Here is a 21051-nt window from a genome sequence, read left to right as displayed (position 1 = left end):
CACTTTGTTATAGCAGAAAGTGATGTTTGGAAACACCGCTTTGGAAAGTGATGTTTTATTGTTCTTTATTAAAGGAAAAAAAAGATCTTCAGGAAAAAGAAGAATACATAGAATGTGCTTGTCGTGGTTTTAGGCTGATCCGGCAACTAAACTCCACGCAGCCGGTCTCTCACTCCAGTAAAGTGGAGAGGAGAAAAATATAATAAAAGGACTGAGGGTCGAGACAAGAACAGAGGGAGCACCCACCAACCATGGTCCCGGGCAAAACAGACTTGGCTTTCTTAAAGCAAAACAATTTATTAATGATTACTTAAAAGGACAAAGGGAAACAAAACCGGTTACTTGAGAGGGTAAAAAGAAACAAAGTCAGATCTTAAAACCAACACCTTCCTTGCCCCCGCCCCCTTTTCCTTTTCCTCCTGGCTCTACCTCCTCCCCCCAGTGGCGCAGGGGGCAGGGACTGGGGGAGTGCAGGTCAGTTCATTCTGTGCTGTTACTGCCACTTCTTTCTTAAAGGAGGAGGAGTCCTTACACCATTTTTCCCTTGCTCCAGTGGATCCCCTACCCACGAGGAAAAACCCACAAACTTCTCCAGTGTGAGTCCTACCTGCAGGATGCAATCCTTCCCCATCGGACTGCCCCAGTTGGGACTTTACCACAGTCTCGGATTCTTAGGGAGTTGTAGCCACTCGCTCCGGCGTGGGTCGTCATGCAGACTCCCGATGCCTCTCTACCTCGTCGGGTGTCCCAACACGACGGTCCTCAGACTCAGGCATCTCCTCTCCACGGGCTGCGAGTGAGTCTCTACTCCATCGAGGCCGTCCTGGTTGCAGGGGGGGCCGCCTGCCGTCTCGCCACTGGCTGCAGGGGAAAATCAGCTCCGGCACACCTCCTCCCGCTCCATCCTCATTGACCTGGTGCCGATGTGGCTGTTTCTCTCAGATCTCAGTCCTCTCCAGATGAACTCAGCCCAGTGGGCACCCCGGGAGCGGGGCGCTCCCCAAGTTCCCCAGCCGGCTCCACTGCCGCCATCCTCCATGGGTGGCGCCGGCCCGATGCAGGCAGCTGCCCGGCTGGGAGCCAGGGAGCGGGGGCAGTGCCCTCCTCCCTTCTCTCTTTGCTCCTGGGCAGAGCAGCTTTTTTCCAGTTCCTTTGTCCCGACTTAAATAGGGCAATTCGCAGAGGCGCTGATTGGCTCAACCCCGAGGGGGATGGGAGTTCCAATCTGGTGGCCAGATCCAGGTCTGACCCGGTTCCAAAACCAGGGAGGTCACAGGGAGCAAAGCCCCTCTCCTGCCACAAGAATCTCCCCCCACATCAAACCATGACATTGCTACAAAAGAAAATAAGGCATATTTTAGAAAAAGATTACTTGCAGGTTACAATAATGCTTTAACTGTTGGTTAAAGGTGGATTTAACTTTAACTTTTGGCAGATGAATTAGATGATTGTTCTAGGTCCCTACCAACTTAAATATTCTAGTCTAGTCTAGTCTATTCCATTCCACTCTACTCTGTTCTACTCTGTTCTATTCTGTTATAATGTCTCCAAAGTAGGAAAAAAAAAAGGAAAAAGAAAAAGATAGTATTCAGTTCAGGACTAACATGCCCAAATTGAGACAATTTCACATGAGCTAGATGTTCTTCCATTATAATCAATAGCAATCTAGTCAATACAGTCAGCAGAGCCTGGAGAGCAGTTCAGCATGACCTAGATTAGACTCAGAGAGCTCAATTCAATCACTCAGGCAGACACATAGCTCCAGCTAGTTCCCAAGGCATCCTGCTGGCTCTCAGCTGCCACTCCAGAAGGCCATTTTTCTCTCTCAGTTTTAACTGTATCTGCCAGGCCCATGCAGGGGTCTTAGGTGCCCTCTTTCACCTCGAATGGCACTAGGATCCTGCATAATTGTGACTGAATCAAGCCTGGACAGAGGGATACAGTTGCCTACCTGTCATCTCCCACCATTGGAAGCTCCAGGATGTCTAAGACATTTGCATCTGCCAGGCAGGTATGACAAGGGACTTAAAGGAGACCCACACCTCTCTTGAAGGACAACTGCAGGTCAGGTTCACACCACCTAAGCATGATGCTAGATGCCTCTGTTTAGATGAATGAAACCAGTCTCCATTAGCTGGTCAGGTCATTCTGGAAGCACTACTGAGTGTTTTAACCACACCTTCATCGGCTCTAATGACACCATAGATCCCTGTTTCACATGGAGATATCCGAATGCAAGGGTCTTGATCTGGAACTGAATCCCACTCAGTGGGCTGGACTTCCCAACCATTTTGCTGTTGTATAGGTGGTGTTACAAAGCATTGGCCCAAAGCTCAAGAAATTCTATTCAGTGAAATCCAGACATGTAGATAGTCACGAAATAAACAATGATACGAAGTTCTTCATGATATCCATTAAAAAAAACAGATAAAATTGAATTAATTCTGATGTGCTGTTGAACATAATGCCATTTGGCTCATCTTGAATAATGTTATTTTTCAGTGTTACAGGGCATGTGTTTATAACCTCCAAAACACCAGTTGGACAGAGCTATGTATTAGAACTGCAAAAGGGGACAAACCTGAAGTTGGTGGATTCTGACAGTGAAAATACAAATACTTTTCACTCTCATGCTTTACTCTACAATCCTCAAAGCTCTTTTCAAAGATGGTCATGCACTGCTATTCCTACCTGTAACGCAGGAAACTGCAGCACACAATGGTGAAATTACTTTTTCAACTTTACGTCAGAAGTAAAAAGAGAACTTTAGTTTCCTGACTCAGCCGCTTAACCACAAATAATAAAAGGAATTAAATGGCTGGTTTCAGCCTTACTGCATCCACCTGGCTTTGGGTCAGAAATACATCAGGGTCCCCAAGAAACTTACTGTCACGTGTAGTTTCACTGAAATCAGTCCGTGTTAAAAGTTTCACTGAATTCAAATGACAGCTGAATCACTGCCTGTGCAGTACAAGTATTTATTTTTAATACACTGTATATGCACTCTGGTCTCAATTTAGCATGTTCATCCTGAGAGGATCTAATTTAATTATCCTCTTTTATATTTATGGCACATTCTCCAGCAGTGCTATCTTCCAAATACTCTTAACATCGCCAGTATTACACCCAGCTATGTCGGGAATGAATAGGAAGCCATGTTAAGACTTGTTATGTCAGCCTAAAAATTCGTGTTATCTACTACTGGAATACATACTCATGGAAAGTTTCAGGGCACTTTTTCTTCAATTCAATTAAATTCTGATGGTTCCTCAACAGAAGAGGGAAAGTTTTGAGACAGTGAAAGTAGGACCAGGCTTATCAAGCCAAAACAACCATTATTCTGAATCTTAAACAGAGTCATTTCCCAATTCCTTCCCAAACTTCTAAATTTCTACAGAAAGACTGGCATTTTAAAATCAAAGTGACTTGGCCGCTTATATCCATACTATAATGACAATGATGTAATTAAATCAGTTTTAACATACAATCAGTTTGGTCAATTAAGCCCAACAGTCATTGATTTTGTTGATTCATAGCATTAAGATCGAAGGCCCTCACATAATGGATGTATTCCTATCTCATTTAACAAAGCTGGCAAAAGTTTTACAGTTTTATTTTCATTTATTTTTCATTTCGATAGATAGGGCTAAACTAACTCCTCAATCTGCATATTTTGTTTATTTATGTATCTAAATAGTCCCAGCTTCAATATCGTATCTGAGTCCCTCCTTGTATTTAAAAATAGAAAAGGAGAAAAAAACAAACCAAAACAATAGCAGACTGTTTCTTTCTTCCTTTTCCATCTGAAGGAGAAAAAGCTTGATTAGTTTATTGGAGGGGGAAGTTGTTTATTTACTTGTTTATGTTTGTGTGTGATTGAATAAATGTTGTGTGTGTATGTTTGGAATTGGCAGGCAGCTCCTTATCTATGCTGGCAGATATGTCCATGATCTAAAAACAGCCTTTTAGAACTGGCTGCATGTCTCACTACACACCAAGAAACAATTTCAGCAGCTGCCTCAGAGCTGAGTCCCTCTGAGACCTCACTGCCCATTTACCTTTGAAGAAAAACATTTTGAACAGCTATGGAGTATCTCACTCGCTGATTCAAATCCTCATCCCGTCCATCCTCCCCAGCCGGGCAGTATGTTATCCATTGCACCTACAAGATCAATTGTCAGCAGCATGCTGGGCAGACATACAGAGTATAGTACACCTTGTCCATTAAATCTTTGGCTGGGATTCATCTTACCTAACACTAGACAGCTGCAGGGTAGCTGACTCCAATTAAGCTGGTCACCTCAGGTTTCCTTTACAGTTGTATCGGCTCTTTTAAGGCATAGTCCATCTGACCTATTTTTGGATGACTACTTCAATGTGCAATGAATCACGCCCTAAAAGCACAATTACTTTTTTTTTTTCCTCTAAAAAGGAAACTAAAAGGACTAAAAAGGGACCTGGAATAACTAGTTTGAGATACGACCATTTCAGTCTTAATACTACAATAAATCATGCCACAAATCACAGAATGACTGACATTGGAAGGGACCTCTGGAGGTCACCTTATCTAATCCTTCTGCTCAAGCAGGGCCACCTAGAGCTGGTTGCCCAGGACCATGTCCAAGTGGCTTTTGAATTATCTTCAAGGTTGAACACTCCAGAACCTCCCTGGGCAACCTGTGCCAGTGCTTGGTCACCCTCACAGTAAAACAGTAAAAAATTACTTCCTGATGTTCAGAGAGAACCTCCTGTGTTTCAGTTTGTGGCCACCACCTCTGGTCCTGTCACTGAAAAGAGCCTGGCTCTGTCCTCTTTATACCGTCCCTTCAGGTATTTATATACATTTAAAAGACCCACTTGAGCCTTCTCTTCTCCAGGCTGAACAGTCCCAGCTCTCTCAGCTTTTCCTCATAGGAGAGATGCTCTAGCCCCTTCATCATCTTAGTGGTCATTCATTGCACTCTCTTCAGTGTGATCATGTCTTTCATACTGGGGAGCCCAGAACTGGACCCAGCACTCCAAGTGTGCCCTCATCAGTGCTGAGTAGAGAGGAAGGATCACTTTCCTCAACTTGCTGGCAAAGCTTTGCCTAGTATAGACCAGGATACCATTCACCTTCTTTGCAGCCAGGCCAATACTATTAACGTTTCCTGCAGCGCTTTACAGGAATGACTCATCCCTGCGTGCAACATACACAGAAACGAATGAGTTGCCTAATTTTAGGAGACCTTTCAGGCAGTTTCCCATGGAAGTAGTTACACGCCTGCACCCCAGAAATAGTTGGAAATAAAGAGTTTCTTCAATATTTCTATAGCTGTTTTACATGTGTCATTTCACAGCAGGCAGCTATGATGAATGTCACTCTGAGGTAGTAACTCCTCCCATCTACTGCACAGACACTTTAGCACATTTTTACGATTTTATTCAAGAAGCTGGAACTAGCTGGAACTGTACTTCTTCTGTACACTTCAAGGTTCTACAGAGCTCCTGAGGTTAAAAAAAATAAATAAATCATAGGCTGGGGAGGGTGGTGTGTGAAATAAGAGTACTGTAGTATGACAGGAAACTGACTGGAGTCAACAGGAGTCATCCAGGCTATCCTCTGCTCCACAGCAGCAATAGTATCTAAACAATTCCTGGCGTATTTATTTTATCTGTTAAACATTAATTGAAAAAAACATGGAAAGCTATGCAGTATTAGTTATATTGCCATGGAAAACTCCAGAAAGGGAGAACTAGGCCCAACGCCTGAAATAACTCCTTCCTTTAACAAGTTTTTTAGAAAGACTTTCTAAGTCACTCCGTCATGCCCGCCAGCATTTATAGCTTTGAGGGTGGAATCAATTAAAGGTTTTTTTTCCACATTCCTTAAATCTGCAGATCTTTCCAGAGAGATTACACTTTAAATGTCTTTAATATTAATAGCAGTTTCCAAACTCAAGTTCATTTACAGTACCTCTTAAAACGTTCTGGACCACTGGATTGTAACTTTTTTTACTGGGCTCAATTTGTATATGAAAAGTTGAAATGACTGTTGAATGTTACCCTAATGATCTGAAGTGGTAAACCAGAGTGAAATAAGTCGTTGTTAGATTCACTAAATGAATTGTTAGACTCATCAGTTAGATTCACTGATGGCAAATTGTACGTTTGGGGGTCTTGACTTTACCTATTTGTAACGCAGGACTCCAAGAATATATTCCATCTACTGCAATAAATTGCTGTAGTTGTCTTAGATCTGTCTTACAAAATTATTTTACGAACTTTATTTAAGAATTTATAAGGTTTAAAATTTTCTCCCCTGTTGAAGGAATGAAAGGATCTTTTTCTTCAAAACTTTGTTAGATTTCAGAAGATTACTTCCATCAGAGCTTTTACTTTCAAGCTTTTGTCATGGCTTGGAGCACAGGCAGCCACAGAGTCGGCTGAGGAAGGACAGCTGCAGACTGCCTCAACCGCTTCCTTGGCAAGTGACACCAAGCATTTGCAACAGTGGATGCTTTTAGTAAAGGGCCGCAGATCCCTCACCTTTTTTCCTCACTAGCAAACTGAACCTCAGGCATCCTCCTCTGGACTAGTACTCCTCCCATTCACAATCTGAGGCAAGAACAGCCCGCTAGGCAAGGCTGAGGACATTCCGATCTGATACTGTAAGAAATGTTCTTTCTGCCATTGAAGTCTCTTTTTTTTGGAACCGTCTCCATTTATTCAACATGTCCTTCAGTTAGGATGGCAGAACTAGACACAATGTTGCATAAGTATTCAGATCAAGTAGTGGATACAAAAGTACTAAAGTTTTCCTGCTTTTCTGCTTGAGGTTCCTCTATTTCTTATCAAAAGATGGAGTTTGGTTTTTGGGTCATAGAACAGCAATAAAAACTTACAGCCACTGGTTATTTAGGACAACTACCAAGTTCATTTTGTAATCACTGACTGTCACAACAGAGAAGTGTTGCTCATCAGCCTGGGCTGCGGCACCACAGACGCTGTTGCGTCTTCCACAGCCAGGAAGAAATGGCCTGCCTCTTGTAGGCAGGATAGGTACCTTGAGTTGAGTAGTTAATTAGTAGTTCATTATCTCAACTCAGTCCAGCTGGATAAGAATGATTGGTGCCATAATTCCCCCTTTTTGTTTTACCGTTTTTTGTTTTCACAAAAGGCTTTATGGGTGAGCAGAGACCCGGTCCATTCATCCAACTCCAGCACGCTTCCCTCCCGCGAATACCACGTCAGGGCTTGCGGCTTTACCTTCTTCTCCGAAGGACTCTCGCTCGAGCTCCCGGCTCCGGCTCTTTTGGCTCGGGCTCCTTTGCAGCCAGGGCTCTCGGCTCGGCGAGGGAGTCGGGGCTTCCCAGGGTCTCATGGATGTATCACGTCAGGGTCACCAGTTGTTGCTCACCAGCCTGGGCTGCAGCACCAGGGACACTGTTGCATCTTCCGTAGCCAGGAGGAAATGGCCTACCTCTTGTAGGCAGGATAGGTACCTTGAGTTGAGTAGTTAATTAGTAGTTCATTATCTCAACTCAGTCCAGCTGGATAAGAATGATTGGTGCCATAGAGAAGTACACCCCCATAGCATGCACCATGCTTTGTTTCTAGCTGTACCTTTACACTTAGAATACTTATATATCATGAAAACACATGAGTACTTAGATTGTGTTGTGTCAGTAGTCTGCATAATGTCCCATCATTATCCATAAAATCAACAATTTTGATTCTATCTCTTCTTTCAGGTCATGGCAAAAGGGTTAGAAATGAGAGGACCATCTAGACATACCCTTTCTGCAAGGAAGATTCTCCATTCACAAAGAGTCTGGAGACATATCAAATGATTCTGAATCCACATGCTGTTTGCCATTTCTGAGTATGTATTGCTTTACTGTCTTTAAGAATCATTCAGTAAGAAGTCAAACATTGTAAAATAGAAACAAGTCAAATATCTTAAAGTAATGTAAGTGTACTGTATTGACAGTATCATTTTAATCAACCATGTAATTCTGCCCACAAAAGATATTAGACTTGTTCTATTTTCCTTAAGATTGTGATAAATAGTCTTCATTGTATTTCATTCCTTCTATTCTTTGCTAGTCAACTCCCTTATGCGTCTTTTCTTCCTAAATGTGTTTTTAGGAACATGTCTTGCTTTCCAGTTTTTTGGGTCTTTATTTTGAGCTTATTTCTTCATAAGTGAAAGCACATTCCCTTCTCCTTTTCCATGACTTAAATCTGTTGAAGACCCTCAATCCTGTGCTATTTATTTCTTCTGAAAACACAAAGACAGAACTGAAGCTATCCTATTGTCATTGATGGATCATTCTCAAACTTTACCAACTGGTGCTAAGTTTTAGAAGTTATCATTTTTCAAAAGCTTTTTCTTACTGATAATTAAAAACAAGTTAAAGCCTATATCAGTTGTCCCTTGTGCATTTTTGGGATTTTGGTTGGTTTGGAGGGGATTTTTATTTTTTTTTTTTTTTACAGTGTTTAAAACTGCAGTCCTTTCATTGATCCCTGGCCTAAGCAGATGGAGGGATTCCCTTCTTCCCTGGCTCAGTACCACAACCACCAGTCACGTAACAAGGCAGGTAAACACTTTGCCATTGGCACTGCTCGATGAAGGCACCGGGCTGAGCTCCATGCAAGGGCCGAGCCACAGCAGAGGCGGTGGCACACGGCCACTTCTCTTCAGGAAGAAGACAGGCTTGGGGGCACACTGGTTCAGAAGTGTCATTTTTACACAGCGACCGGGAGGATGGTGCCAGTGACCCGTTACCACGCTCCTGGGGTATATTCCTGCCTCCAAAGCCCCTCCACCCCGTCTAGCTATTCCTGCTGCCCTTAGAGCCTCAGGCCCTGGGGTGATGAGTTGCGAAACTCCCCACACACACAGACAGGAAGAAGCGTGAAGGGCAAAGTCTCACAGAGGCATGTGTGGGGCCGGGGGGGGGGGAGGGTGGGGCGAAGGGAGGGATCCCGACGGCTTCCCGCAGGGATCCTCATTCCCGCTCCTCCTTGCCTGAAAAAGACGAAACACTAAGAATACACCTGTTAAGGCAAACAAAAGCCGAGAGTTTCCACACCCGCGCCACTAGCTCTCCCGCCGCCATAGTCGCGACGCGCTGCCGGCACTGCGCATGCCCAGCGCCGCCTCCGCGGGGCCGCGGCCGCCGCCGGCTGGATGGAGGACGAGGAGGAGGATGAAGGCCGGGGAGCCGCGGGCAGCCCCGCGGCAGCCTCCGGCCGCTTCGTGCAGTGCCTTTATGTGGTGGGCTTCCTGGTAAGCGGGGAGGCGGGGTGCGGCGGTTCCGGCGCGGCCTGGGACGCGCGGCCGTGCCCGGGGAGGGAAACCCTCCCCGCCTGGCACGACCCGCCGCCCGGCCCCGCGGCTCGGGGGCAGCCGTTCGACGGGCCGTGCTGGAGGCGGAAGAGGGGGGAGGGCCCCGCAGCCGGCTCCAGAGCCGTGAGCTCCCCTTAGGGTTGTCAGGAGGCGCTGCCAAGCCCAAAGTCGGGCAGACCGGCCCCCTCCTTCCCGCCGTGCCCTTTGCCGCTGCCTGGTGCGCGCCCCCGGGGCTCGGCTCGTAGCGAGCTCCCCCGGTACGCTCCAGAAAAAGGGGCTGGGTTTTGAGGGATGTCACTCTAGCTGCTTTTGCAGCGATAGTGGTTCGTAGCGGTTGTGTTGTTTTATCTGTGCACACAGTCGTGCAGTTTGATACAAAGGTGTGCGTCTTGTCCTGTGAATGAAACGGGAATAGCGCGCTGCCCTTAAAGCTTAGTCTTGCCTTATGCTTATCAGAGAGCTGTTCCTTGTTTCCTTGGAATACCCGTGGTTGGTGTGAACTAATAAAAAAAGATCAAAACATAAAAAAACCTATGCTTTTTCCAGAAAAGAAAAAATATAGTGTATAAACTTTAAAGAAAAGTTTGTGTTCCATAGCGATTCATGAGTCTCGGGAGAGTGTCAATTATTTTAAAATTAAAGGAATGACTTCGAAATTGCATACAAAATAAATACGGATTTGCACTGTGAAGTGTACCTTTAGGTTGGGCAGTAGAAACAATTTGGTTGTTTTGGTTCCTGGAGCTAATATTCCAGGAACAGGTGCATTAGAGCAAGCTTTGCTTCTTAACTAACTTTTAAACAGTATGGTTCTCCAACCCTCTAACACCTTGCTGACACCGAGCTAGAGTACACACAGGAATCGGTCAAGAAGTGAGTGCCCTTTTAGAGGGTGGAGAGCGTGGTGAAATACCGTAATAAAGAGGTGTTGTGTGTGATGCACGCTTCCTGTAACCTGGGAAAACACAGGGTATTTATCATTCGACATGAGAAATTATAGGTGAAATGAGAAGTAATTGCTCACTACAGCATAGTGGTTAATTGATCTTGCTCTGCCTGCATGCCTATGACAAGTCCAGTGCTGCTAGGGTATATTCTGATGCTTGTTCTTTTTACTGTCTGTACTGATGACCTGGGTGAGGACTCTGACTCTCTCCTCAGGTTTGCAGATGACACCTAAGATTGTGTTGTTGAAGATGTTCATAGGTCGTGTGCTCTGTTTGCTCATAGAATCATAGAATCATAGAATGGTTAGGGCTGGAAGGGACCTTCAAAGGTCATCTAGTCCAACCCCCCTGCAAGGAACAGGGATATCTCCAACTAGATCAGGTTGCTCAGGGCCTTGTCCAACCTGGCCTTGAACGTCTCCAGGGATGGAGCATCCACCACCTCTCTGGGCAACCTGTTCCAGTGTTCTACCACTCTCATAGTAAAAAATTTTTTCCTAATATCCAACCTGAACCTACCTCCCTCTATTTTAAAACCATTACCCCTTGTCCTATCATAACTGGCCCTCCTGAACAGCCTCTCCCCATCTTTCCTGTAGGCCCCCTTGAGGTACTGGAAGACAGCTATAAGGTCACCCCGGAGCCTCCTCTTCTCCAGGCTGAACAGCCCCAACTCTTTCAGCCTGTCCTCATAGGAAAGGTGCTCCAGCCCTCTTATCATCTTCGTGGCCCTCCTCTGGACCCTCTCCAACTGGTCCATGTCCTTCTTATGTTGGGGACTCCAGAACTGGACGCAGTACTCCAAGTGAGGTCTCACGAGGGCAGAGTAGAGGGGGAGAATCACCTCCCTCGACCTGCTGGCCACGCTCCTCTTGATGCAGCCCAGGACGCGGTTGGCCTTCTGGGCCGCAAGAGCACATTGCCGGCTCATATTGAGCTTCTCGTCCACCAGTACTCCCAAGTCCTTCTCCTCAGGGCTGCTCTCGATCCAATCACCACCCAGTCTGTATTTGTGCCTGGGATTGCCACGACCCAGATGTAGGACCTTGCATTTGGCCTGGTTAAACTTCATGAGGTTGGTACGGGCCCACCTCTCCAGCCTGTCAAGGTCCCTCTGGATGGCATCCCTCCCTTCCAGCGTGTCGACGGCACCACACAGCTTGGTGTCATCGGCGAACTTGCTGAGGGTGCACTCCATGCCACTGTCCACGTCACCGACAAAGATGTTGAAGAGGGCCGGGCCCAACACGGACCCCTGAGGGACGCCACTTGTGACCGGTCTCCATTTGGACATTGAGCCGTTGACCACTACTCTCCGAGTGCGGCCATTGAGCCAATTCCTTATCCACCGAGTGGTCCATCCATCAAACCCATGACTCTCTAATTTAGAGAGAAGAATGTCATGCGGGACAGTGTCAAAAGCTTTGCACAAGTCCAGGTAGATGACATCCATTGGTCGACCCTTGTCCACCGATGCTGTCACCCCATCGTAAAAGGCCACCAAGTTGGTTATGCTAATGTATTTAATAATGATTCTAACCTCCTAAATCTCAGTTTCAACCATCAAAACATACTTAATGACAGACTGATAATTTACTTAGTGATACACATTGTTATAGTTATTCAGGCTTTGGGCATGCTGTGAAGGGGTAGCCTAATTGACCTTAAGCAGTCGCTGATAAAAGGTGGTCTTGCTCCAGTAGATCTTCTATAAGGTTCTGCTCTGATGTAGCACACCCTATGCTGTGCCAGATACTAGTAGTGAAAGAACTACTGGATCAATGTGGTTAGCTTAACAAAAGATAAAAAAAAATCAAAAGGAATGAGTAGGAGATCCTTGTGCTCTTCCGAATGGGTCTTGTCCTTTGCCCTCCTCTTACAAAACGTTTTTCACTTATACTTTGCTTTTTTCTTTTTTTCCATGTTTCTGACTTATCACTACGTTTCTTAAGCTACACACAAAGGCAGCCTATAGGTAGGTTTAGATCTGCCAAAGCTTCTTCCCCATTGTGGTAAAGAGTCAAAATACTGTAGATTTTCCAAATACGTTCTCTTTGCACAAGTACAATGTATTCTTAAGTGACTGAAATGACAGACCACTTGGAATTTAAAATACTGGTTCCAAGTACTTTTCTTGTTAAACAAATAAAGTTGAATATATATTAAGGGAATATTTAATGTTTAAATATATATCTTCAGAATGATTGTATCTGGAGGGGGAAAGAGGATTGCCGTTTTCATAATTTTAACTCCTCTGTGAGGCAATCCTTTATCTTTCAGTTTATGTGGTGTTGTAATTTTGTACATACTGGATGCATTGTAGAGGTTACAACGTACCACATTGGCCATGAAAAAATTTCTTCTAATCTTATATTGATATGGAAAGAATTTTTATTTTAAATATTGACTGTTATTAAGCTAGGTTGCCATCATCTTTGTAAAAGTAATCAGTTATTAAAACTTTTCTTGCCTTCTTTTCAGGATTTATTTGGTGTAAGCATGGTTGTTCCTTTAATGAACCTTCATATCAAATCTCTAGGAGCAAGTCATACAGTTGCTGGAATAATAGGTGAGTTGCAGTACTTGACTGATTTACCAGTGACCTGGATTATACCTTACTGCAAATTAGGCATTGTAACATAATTCTTCCTTGCTAGTAGCGTAATAAAAAGTAAGGCCAATTTCCAGTTAAACAGTAAGGGTGGCCATACTGTGTTAGACCCAAAGACCTGTCCGAACTTGCTTACTGACAGTAGCCAAAAGTAGGTGTTTGGAAAAGAGCATTTTTGGAAAGAACAAGAGAGTCTTGCAGTAATACTTGTACAGATGCTTTTCCAGCATCCAAGAATTCACAGCTCAGCAACTTTGGGAGCCAAAGGTGTTGCTTTTAGTTTCGTTGTTACTTACAGACTTGGCAAACAATAATTCTGCAGCTGATTCTACTGAGCTTTCTAGTGCCTATGATTGTTCCCAGTTTGATTACATTTTTTGCAGCTGTCTTGGCAAAATATTTGTCATCTTTACGGAGTGTTTAAAAGTAAATTCTGAAGGTTTGGAATTTTGTCTTAAAAAATGAAGTGGTAAGACAAGTTATGTGGTTCTAAAGTTCTTATTTATATTTTATGGTACTGTTTATGGTTTGTAATGATACAAGTATGATATTCTTTATAGCTAAGTGTGGTTTACATGGGGTCTGTTATTCATTTTTTTATTACCTTTTTTATTTTGGATGAAATTTAGCATTTTTCATGAAATAATTGTGATTCTGCTCTGAGTTGACAGAGTAGTATTTTAAGCAGCAATTCGTCAAAATATGTTTTCATTTCAACAGTCTACTTTGATTCTTAACTTTAAAAGAAACTGAGTTTTGAGGTCTGTTCTTATAAATGAAAGAGGCTGGCAGATTTTTCTCTCTGCTTCTCTTTGCTTCTTCTCTTCTGTCACTAACTGCTGCTAAAGTCTTAGCCCCCAAATATGAAGGAGTAGGGACTGTGTTTTCTTCAGGGCTTCTGTGGTGTCTTGTAATAGGTTGAAGTGCCAAGTGGAAAGTAATTAGTGCCTCCCAGTAATGAAATTCTCTCCTGGTTCTGAGAAAGCAATTATAAATGCCAAGGTCTGTTTGGTTTAATACACCTTACAAAGCGACATCCTACTACGTTACATAGTTTTACAAGTTTTCAGCATTTGTTTTTGGGTTTTTTTTTGGTCATTCCTGAAACTGTTTCCTTGGTTATCTGCTAAACTCCACCCCTGGTTTGTCCTGTTCCCCCCTCCTGTTCTTCTAGTGAGTTATTCCCAGAATTTCTCTCATGTTTCCTCATTTAAAATTCTTTGCAGTTTTCATTTTTAAAAAAATTAAGTTCAATTTTTAACATTAATATTTTACTTGTTTGTTTTAGGTTCTCTCTATGGTATAATGCAACTGTTTTCCAGCACATTCGTGGTGAGTTCTAACAGTGAGTTCCCAAGTATGTCGGTATTTCTATGGATTGTAGGAGGAAAAAGGATGAGGTTAATAATAGTGTTTCTTGACATTTTAAAAGTGTTTATAGTGTTTGTATAAGTAGTTTTGGTTGGAGGCTCCAGGTTTTAGTTTGTGTAGAAAATGTTTGTTTCGTTTATAGGGAATTGCCAGTTTTTTCAGGACTAAACAGAATACAGTCTTTAGACAAAAACTAGAATCCAGATTTGGACTCAGATACATTACTGAGCACGTCATAGTCACACAGGGTTCTTGTCAGTGTTGGTGCTAGTAAAGCAGTTTCCTTCAAAGCAGTAGCCTGTCCAAAAAGCAGTCTCACAAGTCAGCACTTCATAAGCCTGTTATCTAAAGTTTGCTTTCCCTCCTTGATGAGCAGTGTCTTGTAACTTGCCATATGCCTAAATTCATGCATTATGTCTTGGAGCTTTGTTTTGTTTTCTGTTAGCTTTTGATTTTTTACATCCTAATCTAAGCAAGAGTGCAAAGAACTAAACCTCTTGAATGCATGCATGACCTATCGATACCTCACATCCCTATATTTAGCCAGGAGCACCTTTAATATTACCCTGGTACCTCCTAGCTTTCAAGACAACAGATTTGAGCGTCTCATGAAAAAACTGTTTCAGGGTTTGTTATGCAGGGTTTGTTATCCCACCTGGGATAATTTGCTTCTATAATCCTGTGGCATTTCTTTGAACTGCAAGGCTGTTGCCTACCTTCTTAAAAACCTACTTCCTCTTTGGAAGCAAGCTGACTTATAAACACGCTACAGGCAAATTTACTGTTTGCCCTTCTCATAATTACTTCCTATTTGTCTGTGCTCAGATGACAAACTCCTCATAGCTAAGATTGTTCCTTTTAGGATGCTCAACAAGTGTCAAGTACACAGTGACCATTGATGCAAACAAATACTTGTGGTTGATTGTGGTAACGTTTTCGGAGGGCCCCTAGTACTAATGTTTCATGGTGTTTATTGCAGAAATTTATATTTTAAAGAGAGAAATTATTTTTTAAAAAACTCTATGCATGACATTAAATGGAATCATAGTTTCAGCAGCTGCACTGGTGGCAGGGCAGAACTCTGCTCATGACTTCCAGGTTTTGAGCACTTAGGAATGTTGTGTAATAAGCTTATTAAGCTTTCATTGACAGTCCTTTGATCTCTTTTTCTCAATGTAATTTAGAAGTACTGATTGTTCACCGTACATATTTAAGTGTTATAAAAAGCTAATCTTGATTTCCTGCTTTGTGAAAGGGCTGCTGGAGTGATATAGTAGGAAGACGGTATTCCCTGCTTGCTTGTATTCTTCTCAGTGCACTGGGTTACTTCCTTCTTGGAACATCCACCACTGTGTTCCTGTTTGCCATTTCTAGAGTCCCTGTAGGTGAGTAAACATTTGGCGTTTTGCAGTTTAAATTCCCTGTAGTCTCAGCTTGAGAATTACTGCTAGAGAAATCATGACATATGGATGGCTACATAGGATCATCACCCAGCAGCACCGACTGAACCTTAGTCATAGAAAAATCTACAAGTCAAGCGTTCTCGTGACGTTTTCCTGAAAATAATTTGAAATGTATAAGCAACAGCTGTCACAACTTTTATGTCACCTTGAATGGTTGAATTTTATGAGAACTGGAGTGCACCAGTTCCTTGAAAGATGCTATTGTAAGGTTAGTCATAACAGGTACACAAAATACCAGGTCACCGCTGGAAATCTTGGCCTGCACTTGCAATGGCGAATGGAATGATATGTGCATTCTTGTTTTTCTCATGCTGAAAATATATCTCAAAGTGATACTACAAAACTTGGCTGAAATTTTAGGTCACTGCTTCAACAGAATATTTGTTTTGCAAAAGCACATATGTTTGCAGCACTGAAGCTGAGTTTGTGCCAGGGTTCGTATCAAACTGCTTAAAATAGCTGAACACCTGTTGCATATATTCTGATACAATAAGCGTTACTATTGCTATGAACGCATACCAAAGGGTGCTTTTATGGCTCATAGTTTTGACTTAGAAACAGTTAATATTATTTCTTAATTTAAAGACAATTTACTAATGAATTATTTGGTTGATAGTAGATTACTTAGTAGAGGTAATACTTTTTAATGCAAACAGCACTGTAACTGTGACGACACTCTCCTGGTCAGAGGGAAGGAACATAAAAGATTGCATTTTTAATGTTCCTGCAGTATGCTTACCCTTCTGTGCTCTTCTTTTGCCACCCACCAGTTTCCCATATGAATTTAGTGTGTTACAATCCTGGAACTCTTCATACTCGACAAAGTTGGTACAGAGCTATGTTCTCAAACAGGCAAGCCATTCCTACTCCACCATTACCGACCCAGAAGTTCCTGTTTTATTTTATTCCTAGTGTACTTCAGCCCTCAGCTTAGTTACTACTTCTTTCAGCAGGGCTGCAGGAGCACTCCTTCGACACAGACAGCTGAATAGTTTTCATTCCTAAGTCTTTGAACAGCCAGGCTGATGGTCATTGCCCAATGTGCTGCATATCTCTGGCATTGAAAAAATTGTGGTTAATGGAATCTTAAAGTATCAATCATACAGATTTTGCCCATTGATATTTCAGATAACTTCTGTCACTTTTAATCTTTTGGACTGAGCAATACATGATTATTATTTTGTTTATTTTATGTTGCAGGTATTTTCAAACACACGCTCTCCATCTCTAAAGCCCTGCTTTCTGACTTGGTTTCCGAGACAGACCGCCCTTTGGTAATGGGACGCTTCAATGCAGCCTCCAGTGTGGGCTTCATTCTGGGGCCTGTCGTTGGTGGCTACCTTACAGAGTGGGAAGATGGCTTTTATCGAACGTCCTTCATCTGCGCCTCTATCTTCCTTCTGAATGCCGGTAAGTTGTATGTCATGTTCTGCATCTTGGGTCCCTTCATTCCTTCCTTTTGTGTTTTTACACCATTTGTTGTAGTACCTTGAATTCATGGTGTGTTTATCATCTATGGCATACATGTTCTGTTCACTGATACTACCCTTTGAATTTGAACCTTTGTGGGAGGGCAGAAGTTTTGAAACAGATAACTTCCAGGTGCTTCTACTTTGTATTGTAAATATCACTTTTACATCAGACATAGGAATGGGAATTTTTAATACGCCAAAGATGAGGACTAGAAATCAGAATTTTGGCTTTAGCCTTTAGATTTGTTGTGTGTCACCTCAGTGTTTTCCTTCCTTGCTTTCACCACATTTAGAATTGAACTGATACTGTGACTAACACTAGACTTAATCTTTGTAATTTTTTAAAGTGAAATGATTGTTAAAGTCCTTTTTTTTTTTGAAATTTGATCTTTACACTGAGTAAACTTACAATCAGACTAATGTCTTCCATGTAAAGGTAATGTGATTGAATGAAATCAACTAGTTTCTTGATCTATATAGGTCTTGTCTGGATGTTACCCTGGAGTGAAGAAAACGCTGCCAATAGAGAACATCAAGAAATCAGCAAAGGAACAGACAGTTTTTCAGCAAAAGCAAATCGTGACCTGCACTTGAAATCAGCAACTAATGGAGCTATGGCAAACGATAGTCTTTTCCAGTCTCCATGGATCCAAGTTGCAACAGTGATGAAGAGGATTAAAGGAATTGCGTGCTCTGATCTGTGGGATATATTTTTAGTGCGGTTCCTGATGTCTGTTGCTATACTGTTGTACTATAGTAATTTTAGTTTGGCCTTGGAGGAGAGATTTGGGGTGAAACCCTTGTTCGCTGGATACCTACTGAGCTATAGCAGTGCACTTGGAGTCCTGGCTGGTTGTCTGCTTGGACCAATAACAAGACTCTACCAGCATAACACTTACAGAATGTTGCTGCACTCCAGCACTCTTACCTGCACGTTGATTCTCCTGTATTCATCAGCGCTGAGCATATGGATGGTCATTTTGTCTTCCACGTTCTTAGCCTTTTCAACCACTATAGGTCGTACTTGTATCATTGATCTTGAATTGACCATTGGTGGGAGTGAGGCCAGTGGTACACTCCTAGGTGTTGGGCAGTCTGTGACATCAGTGGGACGTATAGTTGCCCCGCTCCTTTCTGGAATTGCTCAGGAGTTTAGTCCTTGTGGCCCTCCAAGTCTCGGGGTTGGACTAGCTTTAGCAGCTATTCTGATCATGAATGCGAACAAACAAAAATACTGTAGCCATGGAAATGTTAAATTAAAAAATCAATAGCTGAAAATTTGGATTGCATAGATGTGTCTTAAAGGAGAGGCAAAGTGAATCAACCTGGGGTGATGCTTACAGCTGCCATACTTGTACAGTAGTAACAGGATCTTTTAAGAGGACACGTTATGTTCACGTGGAGGCAAATATGTATAAATATTTCTGCTGCAGGGATGTTAACTCTAGGCAAATGTTACTCTCTAACTGGTACCACTCGAACACTTGTGAGAGGGACAGATGTTGCTGTATTGTACTAGAAGGGATTTTTTATGGATTTTTAACCTTTTCGGAGGGGAAAGAATGAATGATATGAAATACACAAATCCTGCTTGTAGCTCACATTTGAAATGTTGTTTAGATGGATAGATTTAGTTAAAAGACAGAAATGGATTCTTATTATTTAATCAGAGGTGAATTTTTATTATTTAATCAGAAGGAGAATTTGCAATATAGTTAGTTAGCCTACATTTCTTATGCTGTGGTATGCTGCCATTTGTCTGCTGTGACAGTAACTTACTTAGCAGAGTGTTTGCTTATATGATTTTGCTAAGCACACTTTATCTGCAAAACTTGCTGCACAGCATGATTAGGCACCTTGGGGTAGCCATCTGACCCCTGCTGATTCCTGGTCTTTCCCAGGTAACAGAATTGGGTATGTGCTAACTTCATGTAATAAAAGGCCTAAAATGGACAATTTTAGAATAATATGGGGTTATTCGGACCAAAACTAAGACTGAATGTAAGCTATATTGAAACTCAACCTGGTGGTTTCTGTTTAGTAATAACTTATACTGAGCAACTTTGTCGTAAGTCATGTTAATATTTCCTTAGCAACTTTTCTATAAATTTACTTCTGAATTCTTTTGAATGACGTAAAGGTGTGCTGGAGCAACTAGCAGTAGTTCATGGATCTGGATTAGTGCATTCTCTCTCATCTCTGGAGGCATAAGTGACGTGTCAGTGACAAGAGGAAATCTGTTTGTTTGTTGGTATTTTAGTCTTCACTTGTCTGCACTGCCTAACTAATGAGAGGTTACTCTCAAAGCTGTACTGAGAGTTGCAGCACTCTCCTGTGCTGTTTAATGTTCAAGCTCGTATTACTTGCCAATCACCACTGTTTGCATTTCATTTGAAACATAGGAAAAATGCATTTTGCACTGATAATGTTTCATATGCTTTTTCTATTATTACCTGATGAAAGTACAAAGTCAACTATGTATAATTGTTGGGAGGGATTTTTTTTGATTAAAAACAACTCAGTTATCTCCTTGAACATATCCGTGCAAATAGCGTTGCTGCTTCAGGAGAATCATAGCTGGTGCTTTGCCTTTTTTTTTTTTTTCCTTTACTTTTTCCAGTGCCTGGTGTCATTTAAATCCTTGTTGAAACCTCCGTGATTCCAGTGGCAACACCATGGGAATATGCCTGGAACTCTGAGTTGTTTCAATTTTATATATTGATGTAATGACTATGTGTCTTAATACTGCTATGATATCAGTATATATCCTCAGGGTTCCTTCTTGTAATAATCTGTATTTCATTTCTCCCTAGGAACCTGAGGCATTTTCAAGCATCTTATCTCATCTTGCTTGGTAGATGCCCCAAAACATTCTCACCTGAAATTTCCAAAGTTCTGTTGTTCCATCTTTTTACGTTTTTGTTTTGGTTTGGTGGGTTCTGTTGTTTGTTTTTTTAACCTAAAACTATCCTTCTGTAAGTCAGGAACTTCTGGTTTGCAACTATAGCAAGGGGTGAAGGAAAAGGGTAGGAAAAATTAATATATATGAAAGATTTAGTAATTTTTATTGTACTTGTTAGTTATGAGATAACAGATAACTTTTACCTTTCTAAGTTGCCATGGTAATTAAAGCTGAATTCTGTAAAGACTATAAAATTCAGTTTGTACTAACACATACAGCTGCCTGAATATTGCTTTTCTGCTTATTAAAACTTCAGAACTTCACCCTTTTTGTTTATACATAAATGAAAAATGTGCTTTCCACAATCAGCAAATATTTTTGTTTTATTTTGAAAAGGTAGTTCTTCAGATACGCTAAAGAAAACTGAAATTAAATAATCGAATGGAGAAATTTGTGGAAGGCTGTCGTCTCAGGGACATGTTGCAAATGATGTTACAGAAGAAAAGTTTTTTACTTGTGGGCCAAAATGATTTCTGAAGTGCTGCAGAAACATTTCTTCTTTGTAAAGTCTTACAGAAAAGTTGCCCTAATTTTTTGGTTTTTTTTTTTTTTTTTAAGGAATAGAAATAAGATGAAGTGACATTCCACGACTATCTTTTTGTCGCTGTGTTTTTTTCCTCTCTTCCTCTGCTGAAACTATAGCACAAAATAGAGGTGTTCAAGTCAATATGAAGTGCAGAGATTCTATTTTTTTTTCTTCAAGCTGCTCCTTAAAATCATAATTTGAATCTGCCTACTTTTCACATAAAAGGCACAGGAGACAGGGCTTCAACCAAGAAGTGGCTTGACTGAATGAAAAAGGAGAAATAAAAGAAAATATCGAACTTACCAGTTTTGAGATGAAGTGCTTAAAGCTACTCTTCCTAGTGTCTGGAGACCATGTTTGGA

The 21051-nt window shown here is 42.0% G+C and overlaps 1 protein-coding gene across 1 annotated transcript; it reads left to right on the top strand.

Moving 5' to 3' along the window:
• Nucleotides 1–9163: 9163 nt before the first annotated feature.
• SLC67A2 (solute carrier family 67 member 2) lies at nt 9164–20708 on the top strand. The gene is made up of 6 exons (XM_086610437.1): nt 9164–9277; nt 12766–12853; nt 14184–14227; nt 15522–15651; nt 16930–17139; nt 17682–20708. The coding sequence occupies exons 1-6, from the start codon at nt 9179–9181 to the stop codon at nt 18470–18472; spliced, it is 1362 nt and encodes a 453-aa protein (XP_086466563.1). The 5' UTR covers nt 9164–9178; the 3' UTR covers nt 18473–20708.
• The last annotated feature ends 343 nt before the right edge of the window (nt 20709–21051 follow it).

The sequence above is a fragment of the Tauraco erythrolophus genome, chromosome 1 (genome assembly GCF_009769465.1).
Source record: "Tauraco erythrolophus isolate bTauEry1 chromosome 1, bTauEry1.pri, whole genome shotgun sequence".
NCBI lineage: Eukaryota > Metazoa > Chordata > Aves > Musophagiformes > Musophagidae > Tauraco > Tauraco erythrolophus.
The sequence above is the reverse complement of the archived record's forward strand: the minus strand, read 5'-3'. Positions and strand labels throughout refer to the sequence as shown.